The sequence below is a fragment of the Malurus melanocephalus genome, unplaced genomic scaffold (assembly GCF_030028575.1).
Source record: "Malurus melanocephalus ecotype Western Australia unplaced genomic scaffold, MMel_1.1 scaffold_98, whole genome shotgun sequence".
Lineage (NCBI taxonomy): Eukaryota > Metazoa > Chordata > Aves > Passeriformes > Maluridae > Malurus > Malurus melanocephalus.
This window is the reverse complement of record NW_026623330.1, coordinates 1,433,687-1,454,763: the sequence shown is the minus strand read 5'-3', so window position 1 is coordinate 1,454,763 and position 21,077 is coordinate 1,433,687. Positions and strand designations below refer to the sequence as shown.

At 43.0% G+C, this 21,077-nt stretch overlaps 2 protein-coding genes across 3 annotated transcripts in view; both read left to right on the top strand.

Annotated features, from left to right (window-relative positions):
- The window catches only part of ERN1 (endoplasmic reticulum to nucleus signaling 1), a 32,148-nt gene extending 18,947 nt beyond the window's left edge, over positions 1 to 13,201 (top strand). The window contains exons 6-23 of one of the 2 annotated variants that reach the window (XM_057368844.1): positions 311 to 383; positions 1,466 to 1,588; positions 2,186 to 2,287; positions 2,702 to 2,963; positions 3,569 to 3,647; positions 4,351 to 4,513; positions 5,303 to 5,421; positions 5,727 to 5,918; positions 6,466 to 6,721; positions 7,451 to 7,541; positions 7,844 to 8,033; positions 8,496 to 8,595; positions 9,036 to 9,235; positions 9,444 to 9,591; positions 10,056 to 10,183; positions 10,768 to 10,891; positions 11,133 to 11,200; positions 11,353 to 13,201. In XM_057368844.1, the coding sequence (XP_057224827.1) occupies positions 311 to 383; positions 1,466 to 1,588; positions 2,186 to 2,287; positions 2,702 to 2,963; positions 3,569 to 3,647; positions 4,351 to 4,513; positions 5,303 to 5,421; positions 5,727 to 5,918; positions 6,466 to 6,721; positions 7,451 to 7,541; positions 7,844 to 8,033; positions 8,496 to 8,595; positions 9,036 to 9,235; positions 9,444 to 9,591; positions 10,056 to 10,183; positions 10,768 to 10,891; positions 11,133 to 11,200; positions 11,353 to 11,559 (2,625 nt within the window). In that variant the 3' untranslated portion in view covers positions 11,560 to 13,201. The remainder of the gene's footprint in view (positions 1 to 310; positions 384 to 1,465; positions 1,589 to 2,185; positions 2,288 to 2,701; positions 2,964 to 3,568; positions 3,648 to 4,350; positions 4,514 to 5,302; positions 5,422 to 5,726; positions 5,919 to 6,465; positions 6,722 to 7,450; positions 7,542 to 7,843; positions 8,034 to 8,495; positions 8,596 to 9,035; positions 9,236 to 9,443; positions 9,592 to 10,055; positions 10,184 to 10,767; positions 10,892 to 11,132; positions 11,201 to 11,352) is intronic. The other variant, XM_057368843.1, reaches the window with a different exon arrangement.
- Positions 13,202 to 13,807: 606 nt separating this feature from the next.
- On the top strand, positions 13,808 to 20,979 carry LOC130575147 (sterile alpha motif domain-containing protein 9-like). The gene is made up of 3 exons (XM_057368842.1): positions 13,808 to 13,997; positions 14,864 to 14,909; positions 15,418 to 20,979. Exons 2-3 carry the CDS (start codon positions 14,906 to 14,908, stop codon positions 20,070 to 20,072), a joined length of 4,659 nt encoding a protein of 1,552 aa, XP_057224825.1. The 5' UTR covers positions 13,808 to 13,997; positions 14,864 to 14,905; the 3' UTR covers positions 20,073 to 20,979.
- The last annotated feature ends 98 nt before the right edge of the window (positions 20,980 to 21,077 follow it).

Genomic DNA, 21,077 nt, shown 5'->3' with positions numbered 1-21,077 from the left:
TTCAGATTAGTCACCAACCCATGTAGGCCACAGCTACTGCATARTGCTTCACTGTCATTTTTAAACTTTGTGGTGATACTCAGATAAAATGTTTGACTTCCTACAAGTTTTTTTCCTCTGGCAGCTGCTATGATTTCCCTTAAGAAGTTCAGTGTTGTTAAATATTTTAGTATTTACTCTGGCTGAATTCTCAGGTATTGTAATAATAGAAATAACCAATAAAAACTTGTCACCCTTTTCTGTGAACAAGTGAAGACTATCACATCAATATGGATGAGCTTTTATTGTTTGTTGTTTGTTTTTCTCCTAGAAACTTCCATTTACTATCCCAGAGCTGGTGCAGGCATCTCCCTGTCGCAGTTCTGATGGGATCCTGTACATGGGTGAGCTCAAATTTTATCTTCTTTAGATTGTAAGATATTCAGCAGCTGCATAATGTAGAGACTCCCAAACAGACTGAAGGAAATATGCCTTATTTGGGGTATTAATTGCGGTTTTTCATAAACTTCTTTGATAACAGAAAATCAGATTAATATAGAATTCAGTTACTGTGAGAAGATTAAAAAAAAAAAGCAACTGCTTTTCCTGAATGAAAGAATACTTTTCTAAGCAGTGAAATGTCTGTATGGGTTTTTTTTAATTTCTTCTCAATCAAATGTGACTTCTACTTWAAATCATCTTATGATTATAAATGTCATTGACTGCCTGACAATTAGATAAAATTAGAAATCCCACTGCAACACAGTTAGACATCCTYCATTGTCTGAGTTCACAGTCAGTTCATTTATAGTACAAATAATAAATTTATGGCCCACTGTTCTGACTCATTCTAATTGCAGATKGATTTAGGAGGAGAAAAGGAGAAGGAAGGACAGTCATCACTTATCACAACAGTAAAATATGTGAAGATCAGTGAGCTCAGTATTGGGTTTTTTTAAATCTCCTGGAGGGCCAATACCTCCTGGTTCTTCACTTCATGTCTTAACAGTAAATGAGAGAAAAATGTTCATTTGAAGCTTCTAAATATGACATATGTGTATTAACTTCAAAGAAATTCTTAAGGTCATGGCTCACATAGTCTTGAGTGGAATACTTGGATTACAGTCTTTAATCAATTTAAAAGGTGTAGACCCTCAGGGTTTTTTTCCCCACCTCCTGTCCTTCACCAYGAGCACTTCAGTCCTCTTTTCTGAGAGCTCACAGGATCTGCTGCACTCAGAGCTCTGTTAGATTTTATGTGTGAAAAAATATCACAGCCAGTAGTACTTCCTGTTCTAAATACTGGGTTTGGGGTTTTTAGTCAGTATTTGGGATTTGAAACTAAGCCTGACTATGAAAAACTGTTTTATTAAAAATGTTTCATTTGTGCTAAGTTCATGAGTCTACTAAAGAAAAAAGACTGAAAAGTCGATGCGAGTGCAGTTTTTCTAACTGAGTGGTAATGGGGCTTAAATTATGATTTCAGGTAAAAAGCAGGATATTTGGTATGTGGTTGACCTSATGACTGGGGAGAAACAGCAGACCTTGACTTCCTCTTTTGCAGAAAGTCTTTGCCCATCAACATCCCTCCTGTATCTTGGGAGAACAGGTCATATGCTTATGCTTTTTGTTTTCTGTACTTTAMAAGAAAATTCTGTTTTTTAAATTTTAGGCTTAACAAATGTCTCTGCTCAGTTTGGGTTTTCAACTTTATTTCTTAGAAAMAAACTTCTGTAATTTACAATTTTAGACTGTACACAGAAGAATTATTAACTTTAGCAGCAGAAAGATACTGTTTTTTTAAACTTTGGCAGTAGTTCCATTATTCTTCTTGTTGACTAAGTGGCATTTGTATTGTAATTAATGGTGTATTCCAGTAGCAGCTGTGAACTGTTTGCTCTGTAACATTCAGCTTTTAAAAAACTGTTTAAAGATGGAAACACAGCAGATCCACAAGAGCAGTGTGTTAAATAACTGGTAAAGCAAGGCCAACACCATGGAGCTGCTGATTAGAAACAGGAATAAGTGTTACAGACTTGCTTTTTAAGCTCTCTATTAATGTGTCCTTAAGTGGGATAGTGTTGGGAAAATGAAATGCTGAGAGCAGTGACTGGTGTGTGGTGTTTGAGGAGTGTCTCAGTTTGAGAAGATTGATTCTGTTCTCTCATAGGTTTTTTTGCTTCACAGACTCTATATTTCTTAACAGAGTACACGATCACAATGTATGACACCAAGAAGAAGGAGCTGCGATGGAATGCCACCTATTTTGATTATGCAGCTACTTTGCCTGATAAAGACATAAAATACAGTAAGGATTGAATTGCTGTCTGCCTCCTGCAGCGGGGTTTTGTATATAAGCAAAAATATTCCGATTTTTTTGTGCAGTGCATGCACTTCTGTCCATTTTGATCCATCACATACTGCAATATCTAAAGCCTGTTAGGTAGCTCAGGTAAATTGAATTCAGGAAGGTGCAGCTCTTGAAGGTGTGATTCCCTAAAATCAGTGAGAAATGGCAGGAGAGGCAGCAAATCTGAACTGTGGTGCAGAATCTGATTGCAATGCTTTCGAATGGCAGCTGGACTTGTATCAGCCCAGTTCTGGCCAAGACTTTGCTGCTCAGCTGCTGTGCAGTGGAAKTGTGATGGTGCCTGCAGCAGAGCTGTTCCTGTGCATTATTAAAGCTGCAGAATCAGGTAATCTCCATGTCTGTGCATTGCAGAAATGTCCCACTTTGTGTCCAACGGGGAYGGGCTGGTGGTGACCGTGGACAGCGAGTCTGGGGACGTGCTGTGGATCCAGAATTACGCGTCCCCAGTGGTGGCCTTTTACATCTGGCAGCGAGAGGGGCTGAGGAAGGTCCTGCACACCAACGTGGGCATCGAGACCTTGCGCTACCTGACCTTCATGTCCGGGGAGGTCGGGCACATCACCAAGTGGAAATATCCCTTCCCAAAGGAGACAGAGACCAAGAGCAAACTGACGTGAGTCTGATATTCCTGCTGCTCTCACTGTGCATTCAACAGAGCTTTGTCATCAAAATGAAACAAAGGTTGTGCTACAAGTTGCAACATGGTGAAAAGAATGCATAAAAGCAATTCTAGTCCTGCAGGTGTTCTTTCATATAGTATTTGATCTATTGGTGTGTAAAGTCAGAGATCAAACCAAAAAACTTAGAAGCTTATGAAATGTATATACCTAAGTTTTATCAGATGTTCTGTGTTGAATAGTTTCTCAGAACGTGGAATTAAATTGGTTTTCCTAATGTGAAGCCTTTCACATTATAAAACAGGTGCACAGCATTTTGGCAAATGCCAGTTATTGAAAAATGCAKAAATAGGACTTGAGTTATGTCAAATGAGCAACAGTGCTGGGAATAATGAACYGACAGTGCTGTCATAATTTTAAAAAAGGGCTTCATAGTACAGCAGCGCTTCAAACCATTTTACAGATCCAGCYTTTTCAAGATACAAATACTGATGATTTGGGAAACTCTTGCATTTGTTCTGCAGGGTTGTGCTGCCCAGGTTTTAGCTGAGCTGGTAAAATATCCATTTGCCTGCTGCTAACAGTGATTGTTTTTCTGCAGCCCAACCCTGTATGTAGGGAAATACTCCACAAGTTTGTACGCGTCGCCCTCCATGGTGCACGAGGGAGTCACTGTCGTGGTAAGTGGGGAGCTGCAGGGGGGAAAGTGCCTTTATGGAATAAGTGCTCTCCTGGGCTTGGAAAAAAGRTTGAAATGTAATCATGCATAAAAATTAAATTAAAATAGAAAATAAAACACTGAAGATTGTGCATACACAGAAATTTAAGGGTTTTGCGAATGTCTGTGAAGAAATGTATGGCAAATTAAGTATTTCCTGAAACAATTAACCAGCCTTAGAATGCATGACCATACTTCTGGAATAATTTCCAGTGCTGCAAAGAATTAACKGCAGCTCCCCAGGAACTGTGCCAGGCAGGCTCAGCAGGAGCAGACCTGAGGTTACTTCTATTATTGGTGCTTTGTGGTTCMTGTTAAAATTGCTGGTTTGTCATCAAAGTAACTCCCCACAGACAGGAAACTGCATCATAGTTCTGTTTTGCTCACTGTTGCTGCCAGGTAGGAAAAACAGATCCTGCTTAACTTTAGGAGAGAAAAAAAGGAATAATCTCATCTCCTGGGCAACATGTCCCTGAAAAGGTCCAATGTCCAAGGTTGTGGAAGCAGCTGCTTAAGGGCATAATGGCCGTGTTTACCCACACTGACTTTGCTGCCTGTAATCTTTGCTTGCTCACCCATTTTGACCTCCAGTTTTTAAATTTAGTTGCCTATTTAAATATTCTAAGGTCACAGTAACAGTAATTGTAACACTGATCTCTCTGTAGCCCCGTGGCAGYGCCATTCCCTTGCTGGAGGGTCCAAAAACAGAAGGAGTCACCATTGAAGACAACGGCGAGTGTGTGATCACACCCAGCACCGATGTGAAGTTTTCAGGCAGGCTGAAGGAAAAGCACAAGCTCAACTACTGGAATGACTGGCTGCTGATAGGTGTGGGAGGCCTTGCCTGGCCATAATTACTGAATTCTAATAATAGTATCTAATTCATTTGCATATAAACTAACTTGTTACATATCCACCTGCCTTCTGTTTTCCCAAGCTTCTGCCTTATTCTGTGAAAGGGTGAAGTGCTGCATGTGTGGAAAGTTAATTATTTCTTATTTGCCCCCTCCCTCAGACAGGGGTACARTAATTTATTATTTACTGTAAATACTGTATTTGGGTACTTTTCGATTTTTTTATTTGCATGCTGTTGCTCAATTCTCATCATATGGATCAGACAGTCATGTTTTCCCCATTTTGTAAATGGATTAAAACACAGASGCTGAAGATAATGCGTGTTAATTGTCAGCCTGTCCTGTGTGTCCCAAGTCCCTGAATTTTGGAATTGACTTCCCAGTGCGTTTACAATTTTGCTTCAAAAATTAGGAATTTTTTGAAGTTCAGTTTTGAGTGTTGCCTGGTGATAATGATGTATGTGAAAGGAGCTTTGGGGCAGGGACAATATGCAACTTTCATCTTCTTTAAGTGCCACCTTTCTCTTCCCACRATCCCTTTCCTTGTTAATACCCTCATACCCGCAGTGTGGCAGGCAGTTCCCTGAAATAGTTCATGTTCCTYTGCAGTGACCTCTGCCCTCCACCTTCTCCCTCCTTTCTCTTTCCTGCTCTGTGCATGAGCATCGTGTTTTGTGATATTCTTACTCTTCAACAAAGATTCTGCAATCAAAATTCCTAAAAAGAACAACTTTCTGTTTCAACAAATGTGTTTTATTTAAAGGGCACCATGAAACGCCGTTATCTGCTCCCACAAAGATCCTGGAGAAGTTCCCAACCAACTTACCAAAGAAGCCTGAAAATGTGATCCCAGCTGACTCTGAWAAAGCCACTATTGAAGAGGTTTGTAATCAGAAAAAGTCTCCTACTGCATGATAAAATAATATAAAGGAGTAGAAGTTGGRGAAGGACACAGAAGGAAAGCTGCATGGAATTACTTCATATTTTTTGTGTCAGATTTTCATGTACTTAGCACATAGAATCACTGGTATGTGGAAGTGTCATTCCGCTGCTTTTTTTTCCCCCACATGCAAAACTTTGACTTTGGTAGGTTTAGAAATGACTAAAAATGATGTAGCAGAAAGGCTGTCTAGAAATGCCTCATTGACCACAGAGGTGCTGAGCTAACAGAGCTTTCTCTGTCTCAGGTCATTGACATTGTGGAAGGTTCCTCAACACAAAGGCCTCCAGCTGCTCCAAAGGATATCGAGGAAACTCCTGCTCGGCCCAGCCCGCGGCCGGAGGCTCCAGTGGACTCCATGCTGAAGGACATGGCCACCATCATCCTCAGCACTTTCCTGCTTGTGGGYTGGGTGGCTTTCATCATCACCTACCCAATGGTAATGCTGGCCTGGCTTGGTGTGCTTTTGAACGTTGGGAGAGTCACGAACATTACAGAGCTCAGAAATGATACAGCAGTGTGACACTCTCCAGGGATTTTTCCCTCTTCATTGATGTGCACTGGGGAGCAAAGGCACAAATTTGACTTAACAGTGATTTCTCTGGCCATATGTGCCAACTCTGGAGAGGTTTTCTTTTCCATCCACCAGTTATGGGTGTTGTTGRTATTAATCTTTTTGGACATGATGTTAACATTACTGGCTTCACTCCTCTCTTCTGCATCTGAACCACTGTCAGGTTTTCCAGGTTTTGGATCAAAGCCTGGTTTAAAGACAGCTTTTTAATCAAGCCATGTGATTTCTCATTTTGGGAGTGGAAGTCCAGAATGAATTAGAAATTGTGAATGAACTTTCTCCAGCCTGTGTGGCTTGCAGGCACAGGGCAGGAGAGTTTTGCTCGCACCTTTTAGAAGTAGCTCCCCAATAGCTGTAGGGTTCCCTTGGGTGATGTGTGTGTCAAATCTTCACTGAGGTTCATTTCTCACAGAGTGTCCACCAGCAGCAGCAGAGGCAGCATCAGCTGGAAGAGAAGATCCAGCTCTTGCAGCAACAGAAGCTGCCCTTTGGTGCTCCCAGTGACCTCCCTCCTGAGGCAGATTTCCTGGACACATCGTACGGCCGGACAGAGAGCTCAGCTGCCAGCACCCCAAACCTGTCCCCCAGAGCATCAAACCACTCTGCCTATTCCAACATCTCCACATCTGATGTTGGGAGCTGCCTCTCCACTGAGCAAGAAGAGGGAGGTAAAGTTGGCCCAGTGTGGTTTATTGTGTCTCTATTTTCCAGTTTCTGTGATGGTGCAATAGAATAGTTATTGATGATACTTCATAGCTCAGCAAGAGGAAGAGAACCATTGTCCTCATCTGGTGTGAGCCCTGCACACCACGGGCAGGTCCCCATGTCCTGACCCTCAGCCAGTAACAGCCAGCTGAGGGCTTGTGCTGCCCAGGGCAGTACGTTCCTGTCACTTGCAGCCCTTTTAGGGAGATACTTATTTAAATAAAAACACATAGTAAGATGATTAATTGGACTCAAGAAATGGGAATTAGGCAGCACAACCTTCCTGCCTGTCTTCCTGTGTACTCATGTTTCCCTTCAAAGACTACTAAACCCACTTCCATAACTGTCAGCCAGCATTTCCTAAATTCAACGTCTATAAACTTTCAGAAAGAGGTTGGCTTCTGAGAACCACTCATTTCTCATGGCCTTGAGCCATAATCTTTCCAGACTTTATGTCAGGTGTTGTGTGTATATGTGTTTTGACTCTTGCTGTTGGCTCATTGGGTCACCACAGAGTATTTGCCTGCTCAGGCCAATTACCAACGTGGACATGATAATTTCTTYTGATCATCTATGTGTTAAATTTAAACATGAGCCAAAAGACTTCTACAGACTGGCCCTGAAGTCTGTGCAGTTGTAAAAGGCTGCCTTGCCCCATACTCTGTTCTAGTGCTTGTTTCTCTTTTCTTCAGATGAAGAAGCAAACCGAGTGATTGTTGGCAAGATTTCATTTAACCCTAAAGACGTACTGGGACACGGAGCTGAAGGGACAATTGTTTACAGGTAGAAGAGAAAGACCAATGTTGTGTTCGTATAATGTCCTTCTAATTTATTTATAGAAGCCCTCACATCTATTATGAACAAAAATGAAACTTTTTGTATGTGTCTGGAGTATTTTCATGCATTTTCTTCACTAGAAAAACTATTTGACTTCCCTAAGAAGTGTTTCCTGGCCAAATGTACCTGTTCCCAGCACAGGAAATGCTTTCACAAGCCTCTGTATAAGGTTTCTGTCGTCACATTTTCTGCACATGCTTTGGCCCCAGAGTGTGCAGGGTGGTTGTGCTTTTCCTCCCTGGCTGYAGGGGCACGTTTGATAACCGTGATGTGGCAGTGAAGAGGATTCTCCCCGAGTGCTTCAGCTTYGCAGACCGGGAGGTGCAGCTGCTGCGCGAGTCCGACGAGCACCCGAACGTGATCCGCTATTTCTGCACGGAGAGGGACCGGCAGTTCCAGTACATCGCCATCGAGCTGTGCGCTGCCACCCTGCAGGAGGTGACCTACAGCACTGGAACATCTCCCTGCAAGGCCTTCACTTCCCTGAAGTTGCTGAAGTGCCTGATGCAGGAGATGTTTCATTTATTCCCCTGTCACCTCTGTGACAATTACACRTTTCTAGAACAGGGGTTTTCAGACCTTTAGAAAAACATCCTTAACCCTAGACTGATTTATGGGCAAAAGCTGTTGTCCTTTGATTTTTACCTTCTTGTGAAGGACTCCCTTCTAGTCATCCTCCCCCTCCTACTGTTCTTGTTTCTGGAGCCCAGTGCTATACAGAATTCTAGCTCTGAATTAGACTTTAGAGATGGCACCTTCAGCCAAAAATCCCTCTGCTGCRTGTTACCAGTTAGCACAATTTACCCAGTCCCATCTTTTTTGAGGGTGAAGTGCATGGATTTATTATTTATGYAGCTGCTAAGCAGTGCTGTGGCTGACTCTCCTGGTTCTCTGTTGCAGTATGTGGAGCAGAAGGCCTTCAGCCACCATGGCTTACAACCCATCACCCTCCTGCAGCAGACAACGTCTGGACTGGCTTACCTGCACTCCCTGAGTATTGGTAAGAAAGACTCTCCTTTCAGGACTGGATGGAGAGGGATTTTTTCTTAACTGGAAAAAAGAGAAATTGGTCTGGTACTGGTCTGTTTACCTGGCCTATTGGAAGATGTCCCCTGCCTGTGGCAGAGGGGTTGGAATRAGATGATCTTTAAGRTCCCTTTGAACCCAAACCAKTCTGTRGTTCTGTGATTTAACAYTGGCCTTGTCCCTGTAACATTCTGCAGCCCTCGAGTGCTAAAGCAGGTCCTTACTGTTGGTGCAGGGTGCTGAAGTTTTTAGAGAGCAGTCATATAAAACAGGATGGAACAAAAACATGAGCCTTTACCAAAGACAATAATTTCAAGTTATGACTTTGATTTAATGAATGGTGGTTCGGCCTTGTGAAAGGTTCATTTAAAAATTCACAAAGAGTCTGAGTGGATAAGTGGGTGTTTGTAACAGTCCACAGGGACCTGAAGCCCCACAACATCCTCATCTCGATGCCCAAYGCTCACGGGAAAGTCAAAGCCATGATTTCAGACTTCGGGCTGTGCAAGAAGCTGGCAGTGGGCAGGCACAGCTTCAGCCGCCGCTCGGGCGTGCCGGGCACKGAAGGCTGGATCGCCCCCGAGATGCTGAGTGAAGACTGCAAAGAGAACCCCGTAAGTCCTCGCCCTTCCCTGGCTGCCAGAGGGCAGGCCAGGCCCTACAATAGGCAGCACTTGGTGCCTGGACCTCCAGGCTGCCTTACAGCTCAGTGTGTGATTCTGGAAATATCCTTCTGCTCTCAGAAGCAAAAAACCCACCCCATGACAATCAGAGCCTTTGGGGKAAAAGGTGTTGCTGCTATTGAAGGCTGTTTCTTTGCAGACGTACACCGTGGACATCTTCTCAGCTGGCTGTGTCTTCTATTATGTGGTGTCTGAAGGTGGCCACCCCTTTGGCAAGTCCCTGCAGCGRCAGGCCAACATCCTGCTGGGAGCATACAGCCTGGAGGCTCTGGATGCAGGGAGGCATGGTAAGGACTGCCCTGCAAGGATCAATGAGCAGCCCAGGGTTTTAAACACCAMCAGAAATGACACAGCTGTGGCCCACAGTGATTCCCAGCCTGGCAGAACTGAAAGTTGTACTGCTCAAGCCCTCCTGAAATAAGGGGCCTGAAATTCTCAGCATYTGTACTCCAGAGCATCCCTGGAATACACAGTTTGGAGCCCTGCAAGCTTGACTGTGAACTTATTTCCTGTATTTAAATGATGGGAGGGAGATGATACTTTGATATTAGGAATACCTTTGATATTCCTTTTGTTGGTTGCCCAGCACATCTGTGAGGGCAGCACTTGAATTAGYAGGACAGGAGGAAGTAGAGACCATGATGAATATTATACAGAATATTATAAAATCACAAAATTTTGCATTTCTCTGTAGCCAAACAATGTTGACAAAATAAAAGAAGTAAATTTCCCTGCACCCTCTTCCTTGCAGAAGACATAGTTGCTCGTGATTTAATAGAACAGATGATAAACATGGACCCCCAGAAACGGCCRTCTGCCAGCTGTGTGCTCAAACATCCCTTCTTTTGGAGTCTAGAAAAACAGCTCCAGTTCTTTCAGGTTTGTAATGACCTTTTCTCTCAGTTCTCGGGGCTCCTGACTTTCTTCAGGTCATGAATTCAGTCTCTTTCTTGTTCCTGTTTGAGGTCATAGAATCCACACCTCACTGTGAGGAGTGAGGCACTCAGCTGTAAGACCTGGGTGAAGCTCCCGAGCAATTAGCTCAGTCTTACAGCAGATCTTTTCCAGGGGACCAGAACTGATGTTATTGTCACTTGGTGGCAGGAAGGCCTCCTCTAGCAGCTGCAGTACCCACAGAGGGTACTGTGGTACCCACAGAGGGGCCAGGAGGGTTTTCAAGAACAGCAGTGAACATGCACTGAATATTCATGTGGGGTGGGAACTGTCTGAGGACTTGAGATCATTTCCAGCCTTACCTTYTCCTCTGTGCTGTAAAGGCTTTGGCGGAGGGTGATAAAAATCATCTCAGAACTTCTGTATCCTATTCCCAAGCACTGTCATGGAGTGAAGTAGAATTCTAATTTTATTACCAGGACAGGCTGTAATTGGTCAGAAGCAGCAATTTGAAAATATTGTGAAAAACTTGGAAATAAAACTAGAAATAATCTGAACGTCTCTTCCAGGATGTTAGTGACCGGATAGAGAAAGAATCTTTAGATGGTCCAATAGTCAAGCAATTAGAAAGAGGTGGAAGAGAMGTGGTGAAAATGGACTGGAGAGAGCACATCACAGTTCCTCTTCAGACAGGTAATGGACAGCATTTTATCAGAGTGGGAATTACCAGCTGTTGCAGTTTGCTGGGACAGGAAAGTACGGATAACACTGTCTCAGTTTTGGCACATCACTGTTGCTGGCCAGTAAAGTGTTTATTTAAATTCAAGTAGGCATTTCTGTACTGAAACACACCTACAAGGATCTGTGGCTGTGGACACACACCCCAGCACCTGAAACTGCATCACAACATTAAAATAATTTGTTTCTCTTGCAGATCTTCGAAAATTCAGATCCTATAAAGGCGGCTCCGTCCGGGACCTCCTGAGGGCAATGAGAAATAAGGTAAAGGACTCTTTCCTGGTGCACTCTGGGCTCCTGCCTCCGCCTGTTGTTGTCAGCCTGTGTCGCACCCTGGTTTAGTACTGAGCTCCTTCAAAAGGGACCAGTAGGATGTTACTGTATCCAGTAACTTTTCCTTCTGTTTTCTTCCACAGAAGCACCATTACAGGGAACTGCCTCCTGAAGTGCAGGAGACCCTGGGCTCCATCCCAGATGATTTTGTGTGTTACTTCACAGCTCGTTTCCCTCGCCTCCTCCTGCACACCTACCATGCCATGCACATCTGCTGCCAAGAAAGACTCTTTCAGCATTACTATACTGAGGACTCTGCAGAGCTGAGCCTTACAGGAGACACTGTTTGAGAGGAGAGGGATGGAGCTTTCTTCTCYGGGACCAACATTCCAAGCACAGGCCTTCCCTTATCAGGGAAAAGTGGGATCAAAGAGCTGAATTCTCTCTCTTTGAAGAAACCAAGCCTCCAAAAAGTGCCTTGTACCTCTGCCTGTGCTGAAGCAGGAGATTGCAGAGCCCAGGGCGCGAGTGGTAAAGTGATGAACCTTGGGGATGGAGTTACTGACTCCAAGGCAGTTTTCAAGACTGTGGAAATGAAGAGCAAAAGCTGGCTMTAACCATCCCCCARTATCCCTGTACTGTATGTGATTTTGTAACAGATGTGTTTTACTACCAAAAAAAGAAATTCAAATTCAGTGATTGAAATCATATAATTACTTGGGACTGAAATGTGCAAAAGGAGCCCTTTGGTTGTAGCAAATAATCTGAACCTGCCATTGCACTACTGCCACATTAGGCATTAGACACACCACAGTGATTGTAAAGGGAATCRTTTATGGTTATCCAAAAAATGGTATGAAAATACCCTTTCTGTTTAATCAGTACTACCCTGGAAAATTAGTCCCTCATACTTGAGCAGAAACAATGACATTTTGAAAAATACTGACTTGAAAAATCAATTCAAGGTTTACCTACTGTGAAAATAAGCCTTGTTTAATATCAACCAGTATTTAGAGAAGAACTAGAACAGACCTCAGCTTAACTCACGGTATGAGAACAGATCTGCCAAGTACCTGCAGCAAACACCAGTGGCAGCTGGGAGCTRCCTGTGACTGCAATTGTCCCTCACRGGGTGAGAAAAGGCCACCAGCCACAGAACCAGGGCTGAGACGAGCCCTGGAAAAAAAAAGCTCAACAGGAACCAAGAGCTGTTCAGAGCAGTGAAATCAGGGCAGTGTTTAAGGGGTGCCACAGAGCTGTAGAACCCCRTTTTCTGTGTGTGTGGGCTGGTAATTCAATCCACAGGAGCCTGTGTGGTTAAAGATGCAGTATTTCTTTACATTGGMCCTGATGCTATGACAGAGCATCATGTGTGCTAGGATGAAGAAATGCTGAATTCTAATGTAACTGGGGTGTTCTTTTACAATATATTTATTTAATGTATTTATATTTATTTAATTTTTACTACAAAGTGGTATCAAATCCAAGTGGTACAAGTATGAAGCATGCCAAATCAGTCTTAATCAGTTTTGTATTTATATTTAATCAGCTGATAACAACTGGAAGAAGAAAGTGATACTGCATCTTTCAATGGAATTAATTAAAGGAGAAATTACAAAGTGGGAATTTGTATGACTGTGCCATTGTGTCTTAAATAAATTATTGCCAGTAATATGTATGAGGGGTACATACAGCTACTTTTCTGGAGCTACTTTACAGGATGTTTTTTCCTACTTTTACAATGTGTGAGAGCAATTTACCTAAGATGTCAAACTGTGCAGGTTACATGTTTCTAAAGCTTGAAAAAATAATGGTAGTTTTACCTAAGAAGAGTCAAAGCCTATTTCATATTTTTGTACTTCTCATGTAAAGGTCTTTTATAAATCTACTAAATAAAAACTYGTACTCAGACTAAAACCCCACAACTTGTAGCAACAATGTGTGCCCGGGAACTCAGCAGGCCTGGTGCTGGCAGAGCTGGCAGGGAAGGGGCCAAGGCCTGCARCAGCCCTGTCCTATCTTCCTTAGGAAGGGACATAAGCCTGGCTTTTGAGCCTGCTCAAACCACTGCCTGCCTGCTCACAGTGCTGTTTGGGTTAGAAAAGCACTGAGCCTCCTTGAAGGTCCAGGAGCCTCATTTGTTATGCTGACAATCCCCAGGCATCAAGGCAGGTGAGCTAAAATGGCTGGAATTTGTACTGGTGTACAATAAAGAAACAGCCATAAATAAATAGTTTTGGATCACGTGCWTCACAGGAAACAGAAAGCCACTCAGACAGTTCTGTGTGCAGCACGGCCTGGGGGAGCCCAGTAGCACAGGGGACTGAGGAACCTCTCTCTGTGACCCTGCCAACCTCTCCACTACTGGGCGAGGGGCCTGGAGTGAGGAGGTAGCTGATACAGAGAGGAATGAGGTGGATCTGAAAGTTTTAAATAAAAAAAAAGTAGCCATAGATACATACATCTGCCACACCCTATCCTGACACTTAGCTGATTTTGGTGGGGCTGAGGCTGCTGGATTGTAAAATCAGCACCACCCAGAAGCCCTGCTGCGAAGTGGGTGGAGACTTGATGGCTCATCAGAAATATTTCTGAAAAGCCGTTTCCCCCTTTTTTTTTTAATTTCCGGTAGAATTTTGAAGAGACTTGCAGGACACCCACAGTGCTCAGACTGCTGCCCGTGCAGAGCCTGGCACCACAGGTGCTGGAGCACCTTCCCTCCTGTGGAACCCGTTCCCTGCAGGCAGGACAGCGCTGGGGACAGCCGGTGACCCGCGGGCYGCGCAAGGTAAGCGCTCCGTGTGCTGGGGCCGTGGGGTCATTGTCAGCCTGGCGGGGTACCTGGCTGGGAGAGGATTTAACGGAAAGTGAGGATGTCCCTGCACTGCCACCCCGCTGGGATAGGAGCTGCTTGGCAGCACTAAATGGGACTGTGAGCAGCTCAGACAGGTGGGAGTGGGGCACAGACAGCTTTGCACCCCCTCCCTACCCACCCCTGCAGCCCAGAGCACCCCGAGCCCACCGGAGCACAAACCCGCTGCCATTCCCGACTGCTCCTAAAACCAGCAGGGATCAGGGACCCGCGGGCCCCTCAGCCGCCCTTCCCCCGCTCTGCTCCCGCCTCTGTTTCAGTTTCGATTCCCGGGCAAGGCTGCTCGCTCGGAAACGCTTCCTGACGTCAGCGGGCACAGCAGGGTGGGACAGAGACACAGGCGCGGGAGGGATYCACCACAAGCCGACCCACTGGCCAAGCCCAGCCCTGGGAGGTGGCCAAAGGCACTGAAAGATCATAGGTATCATAGGGACATTTTTAGCTCCCCTTTCTCGGGGAAGGCTGCACTAACAGTCAATGCAAATCAGTTTCCCATTTTCACAATCAGTATGTTTACACTTACTCTGAGGGATCCCTTACACATACAGCACATCAGGGCAGTCCCGTAACTACTCACACCAAAGCTACAGCCACTGCCTTCACACACACACACACACACACACAAAGACGCCGTGTAGCTGGCAATGCCAGGCTTTTAGAGGTACAGAAATTACCTTGGACTAAAAAGGTGGGGAGGAAGTTGGGAAAACAACCACCAAAGTCAACTTGAACTAATGCAGGAATGTTAACTGTAAATCTGAAGTTATTTTTTCCCCCTCTAGGGTTTTGTTCATTAACAGCAAGGATTTCCTTTACCAAAGACAATGGGTATGTATTGCTTTCAGAAAAATCCTATTTTATGTGCAGCAATTTKTTTTTTAATATCTGCATTTTAAGAATTCATCTCTAGCAGGGAACTAACCAGTACTCCTATCATCTTAAGGTTTGTATTGGTGCTATCCTCATTTAGTAGAAAAGAATCAGACTTAAGTGCGTAAATATCTGCCCATACCTCTTCAGTTGCAGGAATCCAGCCCTGTCAATTCCCATAAACCCTACTGCATCATTCCCTGCAAAAAACATTTTGGGTTATTTCCAGTACTCCCTTTGGGGATCATTTCCAAATCTCCCTCCTAGTTTTCCTGCTTTGCTGATTCATTAGTCTTGCACMATTGCTTAGAACTGTTTCTGATTAAGGTTAAGGATACTTTATCATCAGAACTGACATATTTGAGAAGTTAAGACCTGCTTGACTGGTGGAAAGAAAATAATCTAACATTCAGTGAGCCCAAACAAACATTAGTTTGTATTGCTAATATGTAATTCTAATTTCTAGATTACAAAACATTACCTGTGAATGAATGGGATGAGAGCCATGTCAAATGTTGGCTGGAATCTACTGGAATCAAGAAGAAGTATACAGAAAAACTATATGCAGAAGAAGTGACAGGTCCAGCACTAAAGGAACTGGATGAGACTTTCCTCAAAAAGATGGGAATGAAGGAAGGCCAAATCCAGATCTTAATCCACAAGAGAAATGAACTTCTGCAGCTCCAGGACAAGGCACAGCAAGCCAAGGACCGCAGCAGYGAAACACCCGAAAGAACCGATGCACAAACAGGCACAGCCAGAGCCAGCAATGCCCCCACTCAGGACACAGCGAGTGGAGGCAGCTCTGGTGCTGCAGGTACAACCAGCAGTGAGAACACAGCTCCTACTTCTGGCAAGAGGCAAAGAAGAGGCAAGAAATCCCAGCTTCAAAATGCTGATGAAGTTTTAGATGTCAGAAACTGTCGGCCATTTAGAAGTCAGGATACTGATTTCAAGTACGTGAAAGACACAGTTCTTGCTCCAGAAACTGGASTCAGTGATTTAATCACTCCCTGCCATGAATACAAATCTTTGGACACTGCTGCAGAACTGAACAAAGATCAACTGCAATCAAAATTTGCCTCTGAAGTGATACGGTTTGCTTCAGCCTGCATGAACATTCGAACAAATGGTACCATCCATTTTGGTGTCATGGACAGTGTTGAGGACAAGGGCTGGATACATGGACAGATCAATGGCATAAAGGTCAAAAACAGGGAAGACTTTGTTGATGCACTAGATTATATAGAAAAATGCTTTTGCAATAATTTACAAGAAATTGCAAGGAAATGTATTCAYCCACCTGTGTTTGTTGAAGTGATTTCAAAAGACTCTCAGGAACAAAGATTTGTAGTGGAGGTTGACATTGAACCACTATTCAGCTTAGTAAAGAAGAATTGTTTTGAAGTTTATTTGCCAAAATACAAYGAAAACAGTGGGAAAGTGATCCTGACCAAAGAACCAACTCTCTACCAGAGATTAGGAGCAAAGTCTGAACCTGTGCTGCGCAACAAACTCACTGCTTTCATTCAGGCTATGCAAGACAGGGATGATCAAAGAGAAAGAGYTGAGCTCTCCAGCACACAAGTAGCCACAGAAATACCTCAAGATTTAGGAAGAAAGTTATCAATTCTATTAAATAATGGCAAAAGCTACATGGATGATTCCCTACGGTACATCCTTGTCACAAACAGATGTGAACAGGATAATCTGAACTATATCAATTTTTTAATGCACTTGAATATCTTCTGTGTCTTTGACTTTGATGAACATTCTAATGTGTCRGGGCTGTACCGCAAGTACAAAGAGCACCATGAAACAAGTTCTTATTTTTTACAGGATTTTTACAAAGAAATTAAGACTGATAATTCTCTCTCTCAGAAACTGTTTGATCAGACTAGCTGGATATTCTGCAATGGGCGCAGTGACTTCCTTGGGGATGRAAAGCCTTGTGATGAAAATACATGGATTAGAACCAAAAAAAAACACCTGAAGAAAGTAATTACTTGTATCTGTGAGGAAGTTCTGCCAGAGGGCTCTTTCATTGTRCTTTTTCTGTTGCTATCACCAGTGCAGAAACCACTTGTGGACACTTTTCAGGAATTCTATACAGAGATGCATGGCATGCAATACATCATGTGCATTGCAGAGTCCAGAAAAAATTACAGAAAGTGGGCTAATCTAGCTCAGGAATCCTGCAGCATTGAGACATTAGAACAATGCAGTGTTGTGGGTATGAAGCTCAGTCATGTAGATGCCACCATTCAATCAATGCTGCCTTCTACAGCCCAACCCAGACACCTGCCAGCTTCCAGTGGAGGGGTGTGTACACTTCCCTTGAGGGAAGAAGAGAAACTGTATTCCCTAGAAATCCTTTGTGCRGACCAATGTGATGATATCAAACCAAATCTTTGGACTGAAAAACAAATACAAGAAATAGAACAAAATTTTTACCGTGGCAGGAAAATCACGTGGGAAAACCTGTGGCTTGCTGATAAAAAACRCTGTGGGGATATCATTGAACGCGAAGCATGCACGGAGGCAAGCAAACTCTTGGATGGCATTTTACGAGGAAGTGGACAAAGTTATTCTGTGGCTAAACTGAAGATATTTCACCACCCTGGAAGTGGTGGAAGCACAATAGCACGGCAAGTTCTATGGAAAAACAGAAAGCGTTTTAGATGTGCTGTTATCAAGACCTCATATCTACCTTCAACCGTTTGCAATCATGTGCTTGCACTTAGAGATTATGAAGAAAAGGAAATCACTCACTGTTTTCCCGTCCTCCTCCTGATCGAAGATTATGATGACGAGTACTTTGAAGAACTACGGAGTCAGTTAATGGAGGCTGTCACAACCAGGCAAATGAAGACCTCCAGACCTTACTTCATCCTCGTGTGCTGCAAACGATGCAATGACCCTGAGAGGCTTTGCAAGGCTTCTCCACAGGACACAGTTGCTGTCACTCACAAGCTGACAGAGTCAGAGAAAAATCTGTTCAACACAAAACTTGAAAAACTGAAGCAGAAAGATGTCAAGCCAGAATTCATACTTACATTTGTGCTGATGTGTGAGGAGTTCAATAAAACGTACGTATCAGACTTGGTAGAGCACATACTGCAAGGCATTGACCACTCCTCTCGAGACACCTGCTTGATACGTTAYGTGGCTTTGCTCAACTCTTATGTACCCAATTCATACCTTTCACTGTCACACTGTGAGGCTTTTCTGGGGCTGGGGRCATATACAGACAGTAATGTAAGAGSATACAATTTCAAACATCACTTGAGTGAACAAGCGAAAATTCTTTTCATTGAGCTAAATGAAAGTACCCCTTACATTTCATCTATTCGGATAATACACTGCCTGGTTGCAAAAGAAATTCTGCATCAGCTATCAGGCAATCAACCACAAAGTCAACTTGCAACAACTCTTCTTCAGGAAAAGACACTCTTTGAAAACAGATTTGGACGAAAAGAATTCATAACGTTTATCAGACATCTGTTTATTCGACGTGATAAAAGAAGCAGGGGTGACAACACTGATACTCTCTTCTCCCCATTCATTGAACATGTCTGTAAAGCTGAAGACTGTGAAAAAGCTATTGCTGTTTTAAAAGCTGCATATGAACTCCTTGGAAAAGATGCTTTTTTTGCCCAGCAGCTGGCCAGACTAAATTACAGCAATGAAAAATTTGAAGATGCAAAATACTGGGCAACGGTTGCAAAATCTCATTTGCCAACTGATTCTTATATTTTGGATACAGAAGGTCAAGTCTACAGGAGATGGTTTAGTTTCACTGTGGATAAAATGACAGAGGAGGACACCCCTGAAAGCATCATTGAGAAGATAAAAATTGCTCTTAAAGCTATGGAATGCTTCAGGGCTGCACAACAGGCTGCAAAGAACGAACGTGAAACAATGAACAATGCTGGCTATTTTGGAGAAGTAGAAGTAGGTTGTCGCCTTCTTCGATTTTTGTCCACACTCCCTGTATTCCGCAGAAGTCCAGAGGGGGAATATACTGAGCTTGTGAAATACCTCATCACAGATTACGTTCCTGAAGACATAAAACCGTGGGGAACGCTTCTTCATTCCCGTTTAAGAGGCTTGCGCCAGAATCTGTACAATGCTCTGGAATGGATTTCAGAAGAAGTAAGTTATTTCCAAACAGATAAAAACCAAGACAAGGATGATGAAAATGATGCCAACGAAGAACAAATTTATAACCCCAGAAAATGGCTGAAAAGACAATCAGAGGTATATGCTAAATTCTTCATCTCAGCATCACTCATTGATGATAGCAACAAAGGTCCTGAAACTCAGCTCATCAGACGCATGAATATTTATAGGAGTGGTGGAGGAAATGTCACCAATATCCTGTCATTCCTAACAGATAAGAGAGAGAACAGGGCAGCTGAAAAGCTAGAAAGTATCCTTAGTTTCTATCCAGAAAACCCACACAGGCTGGAGGACAGCGAGCTGATCAATTATATTTTGAGCCACATCACAYTGGCCTGCTTAGCACCAGGATCAGCCAAACTCCTTCCACTGCAAATTCTTCGTGAGCTCAGTAAAAAATTCCTGAAAGGAAAAAGACCRTTTCCAGCAAGTGCCTATTTTTTGCTAACTTTGCTGTACTGGCCAGATGAGGCATTAGACAAAGAGCCTACTCCAGACAAAGATGATATTTTAACTTCAGCCCTTCAAACCCTRAAACGTTTATATGACATCAAGATGAAAGATGTTTCTACCACAAAGAAAAGAATCTACACCCATTTTTTTCTGGGAAAGGGKTATGACTTACTTAAGATTGTGCACAAAACTAAAATTGATAAATTGATGGTGGGGTCCTTAGATGAGAGGAGAATGAAGTGGCTACATGGAACTGTATGGAATATTCCCGAAATTCGTGACAATCTCAAGAGAGTTTCTGGCTGGACCAAGGACAGAAATATATTTATACGTGGTCAYGTGAATGAGATCCGTATCTTGCCACTCCATCATGAATCAGTGCCTGCTGGAAATGAAAATGTAACCTTTTATATAGGCTTTTCATTTAATGGTCTTGTTGCKTTCAATATTGAGGTTGAAAATGATGCAGCCTTCGGAAGAGCATAAGGTAGGTAATACATTAACAGAACACACTGTGCTCTTAGAAGGTACAGCACTGGAAGTGTCCACTGTCACATTTAAAACTAAAAATTGATTGCCCTGGTTGAACACCAGGCAACAAGAAAATCAGAATTAACTACTATAATAGTGACCAATTAACTAAAAAAATTTGAAACTACTAGTAAAGYGTAGTTTGAGCCATGCCTTTTATAGTTTTGGAGTCAAGAAAGCAAGATTTCAGATCAAAGACAGCAATCTTCCTTCTCAGGTCATAGATTATGATTTTAAGTTGATTTCTTGGTCGTCTTGATCAGTACAAGAATTTGTCCCGGGTAACTATGGTTTTCTTCTTTTATCAGAAACAGAAAAGTTTTACACCATGTACACTGCTCTGGCCGTAACATACTTCACACTCTGATGTGTATGAAATACAACTCCCAACTGCCACTGTCAGTGTAGAAGGAATTTTAAAGCTGACTTTGCAAACATCAGGACTGATAAAAAAAGAGATCTGCCTAACTCCTACACTGCTTCTCTGTATAAATGTTCCCTTACTAGACATATCTGTATCTGGGGTGGGGTACAGAGATGTGAGCAATTAGACATGGATGACATAAAACATTACTTGTAAGCACTGTTATGTGTTCAAACAATTCCTGCACGTAGTGAAATGATTTTGCATTATTATCCAAGGAATGCGACAGAGTACAGAACTCAAATTTGTCTATAGCATACACCCATGATTTGAAAAATGSAAAGGATTTTTGTTTTCRGTGCTGTTTACAACCATGATGTCAYATTCAACTTCTAATAAAGCTGCCTGTTGTTTYTAAGTTTCTTGTAAGACAGTGTGACTAAAACTGCCAAAAAAACCTGTCATATAACTTGTTTCAATCTAATAAATATCTTTTATGAAAAATTACCATTTCTATGTGAGCTTTATTACCTGAGGATATATTTCCAACAGTAGCTAGGTATGATTTATTTTTCCAACTTCAGCCAAGATCTGGG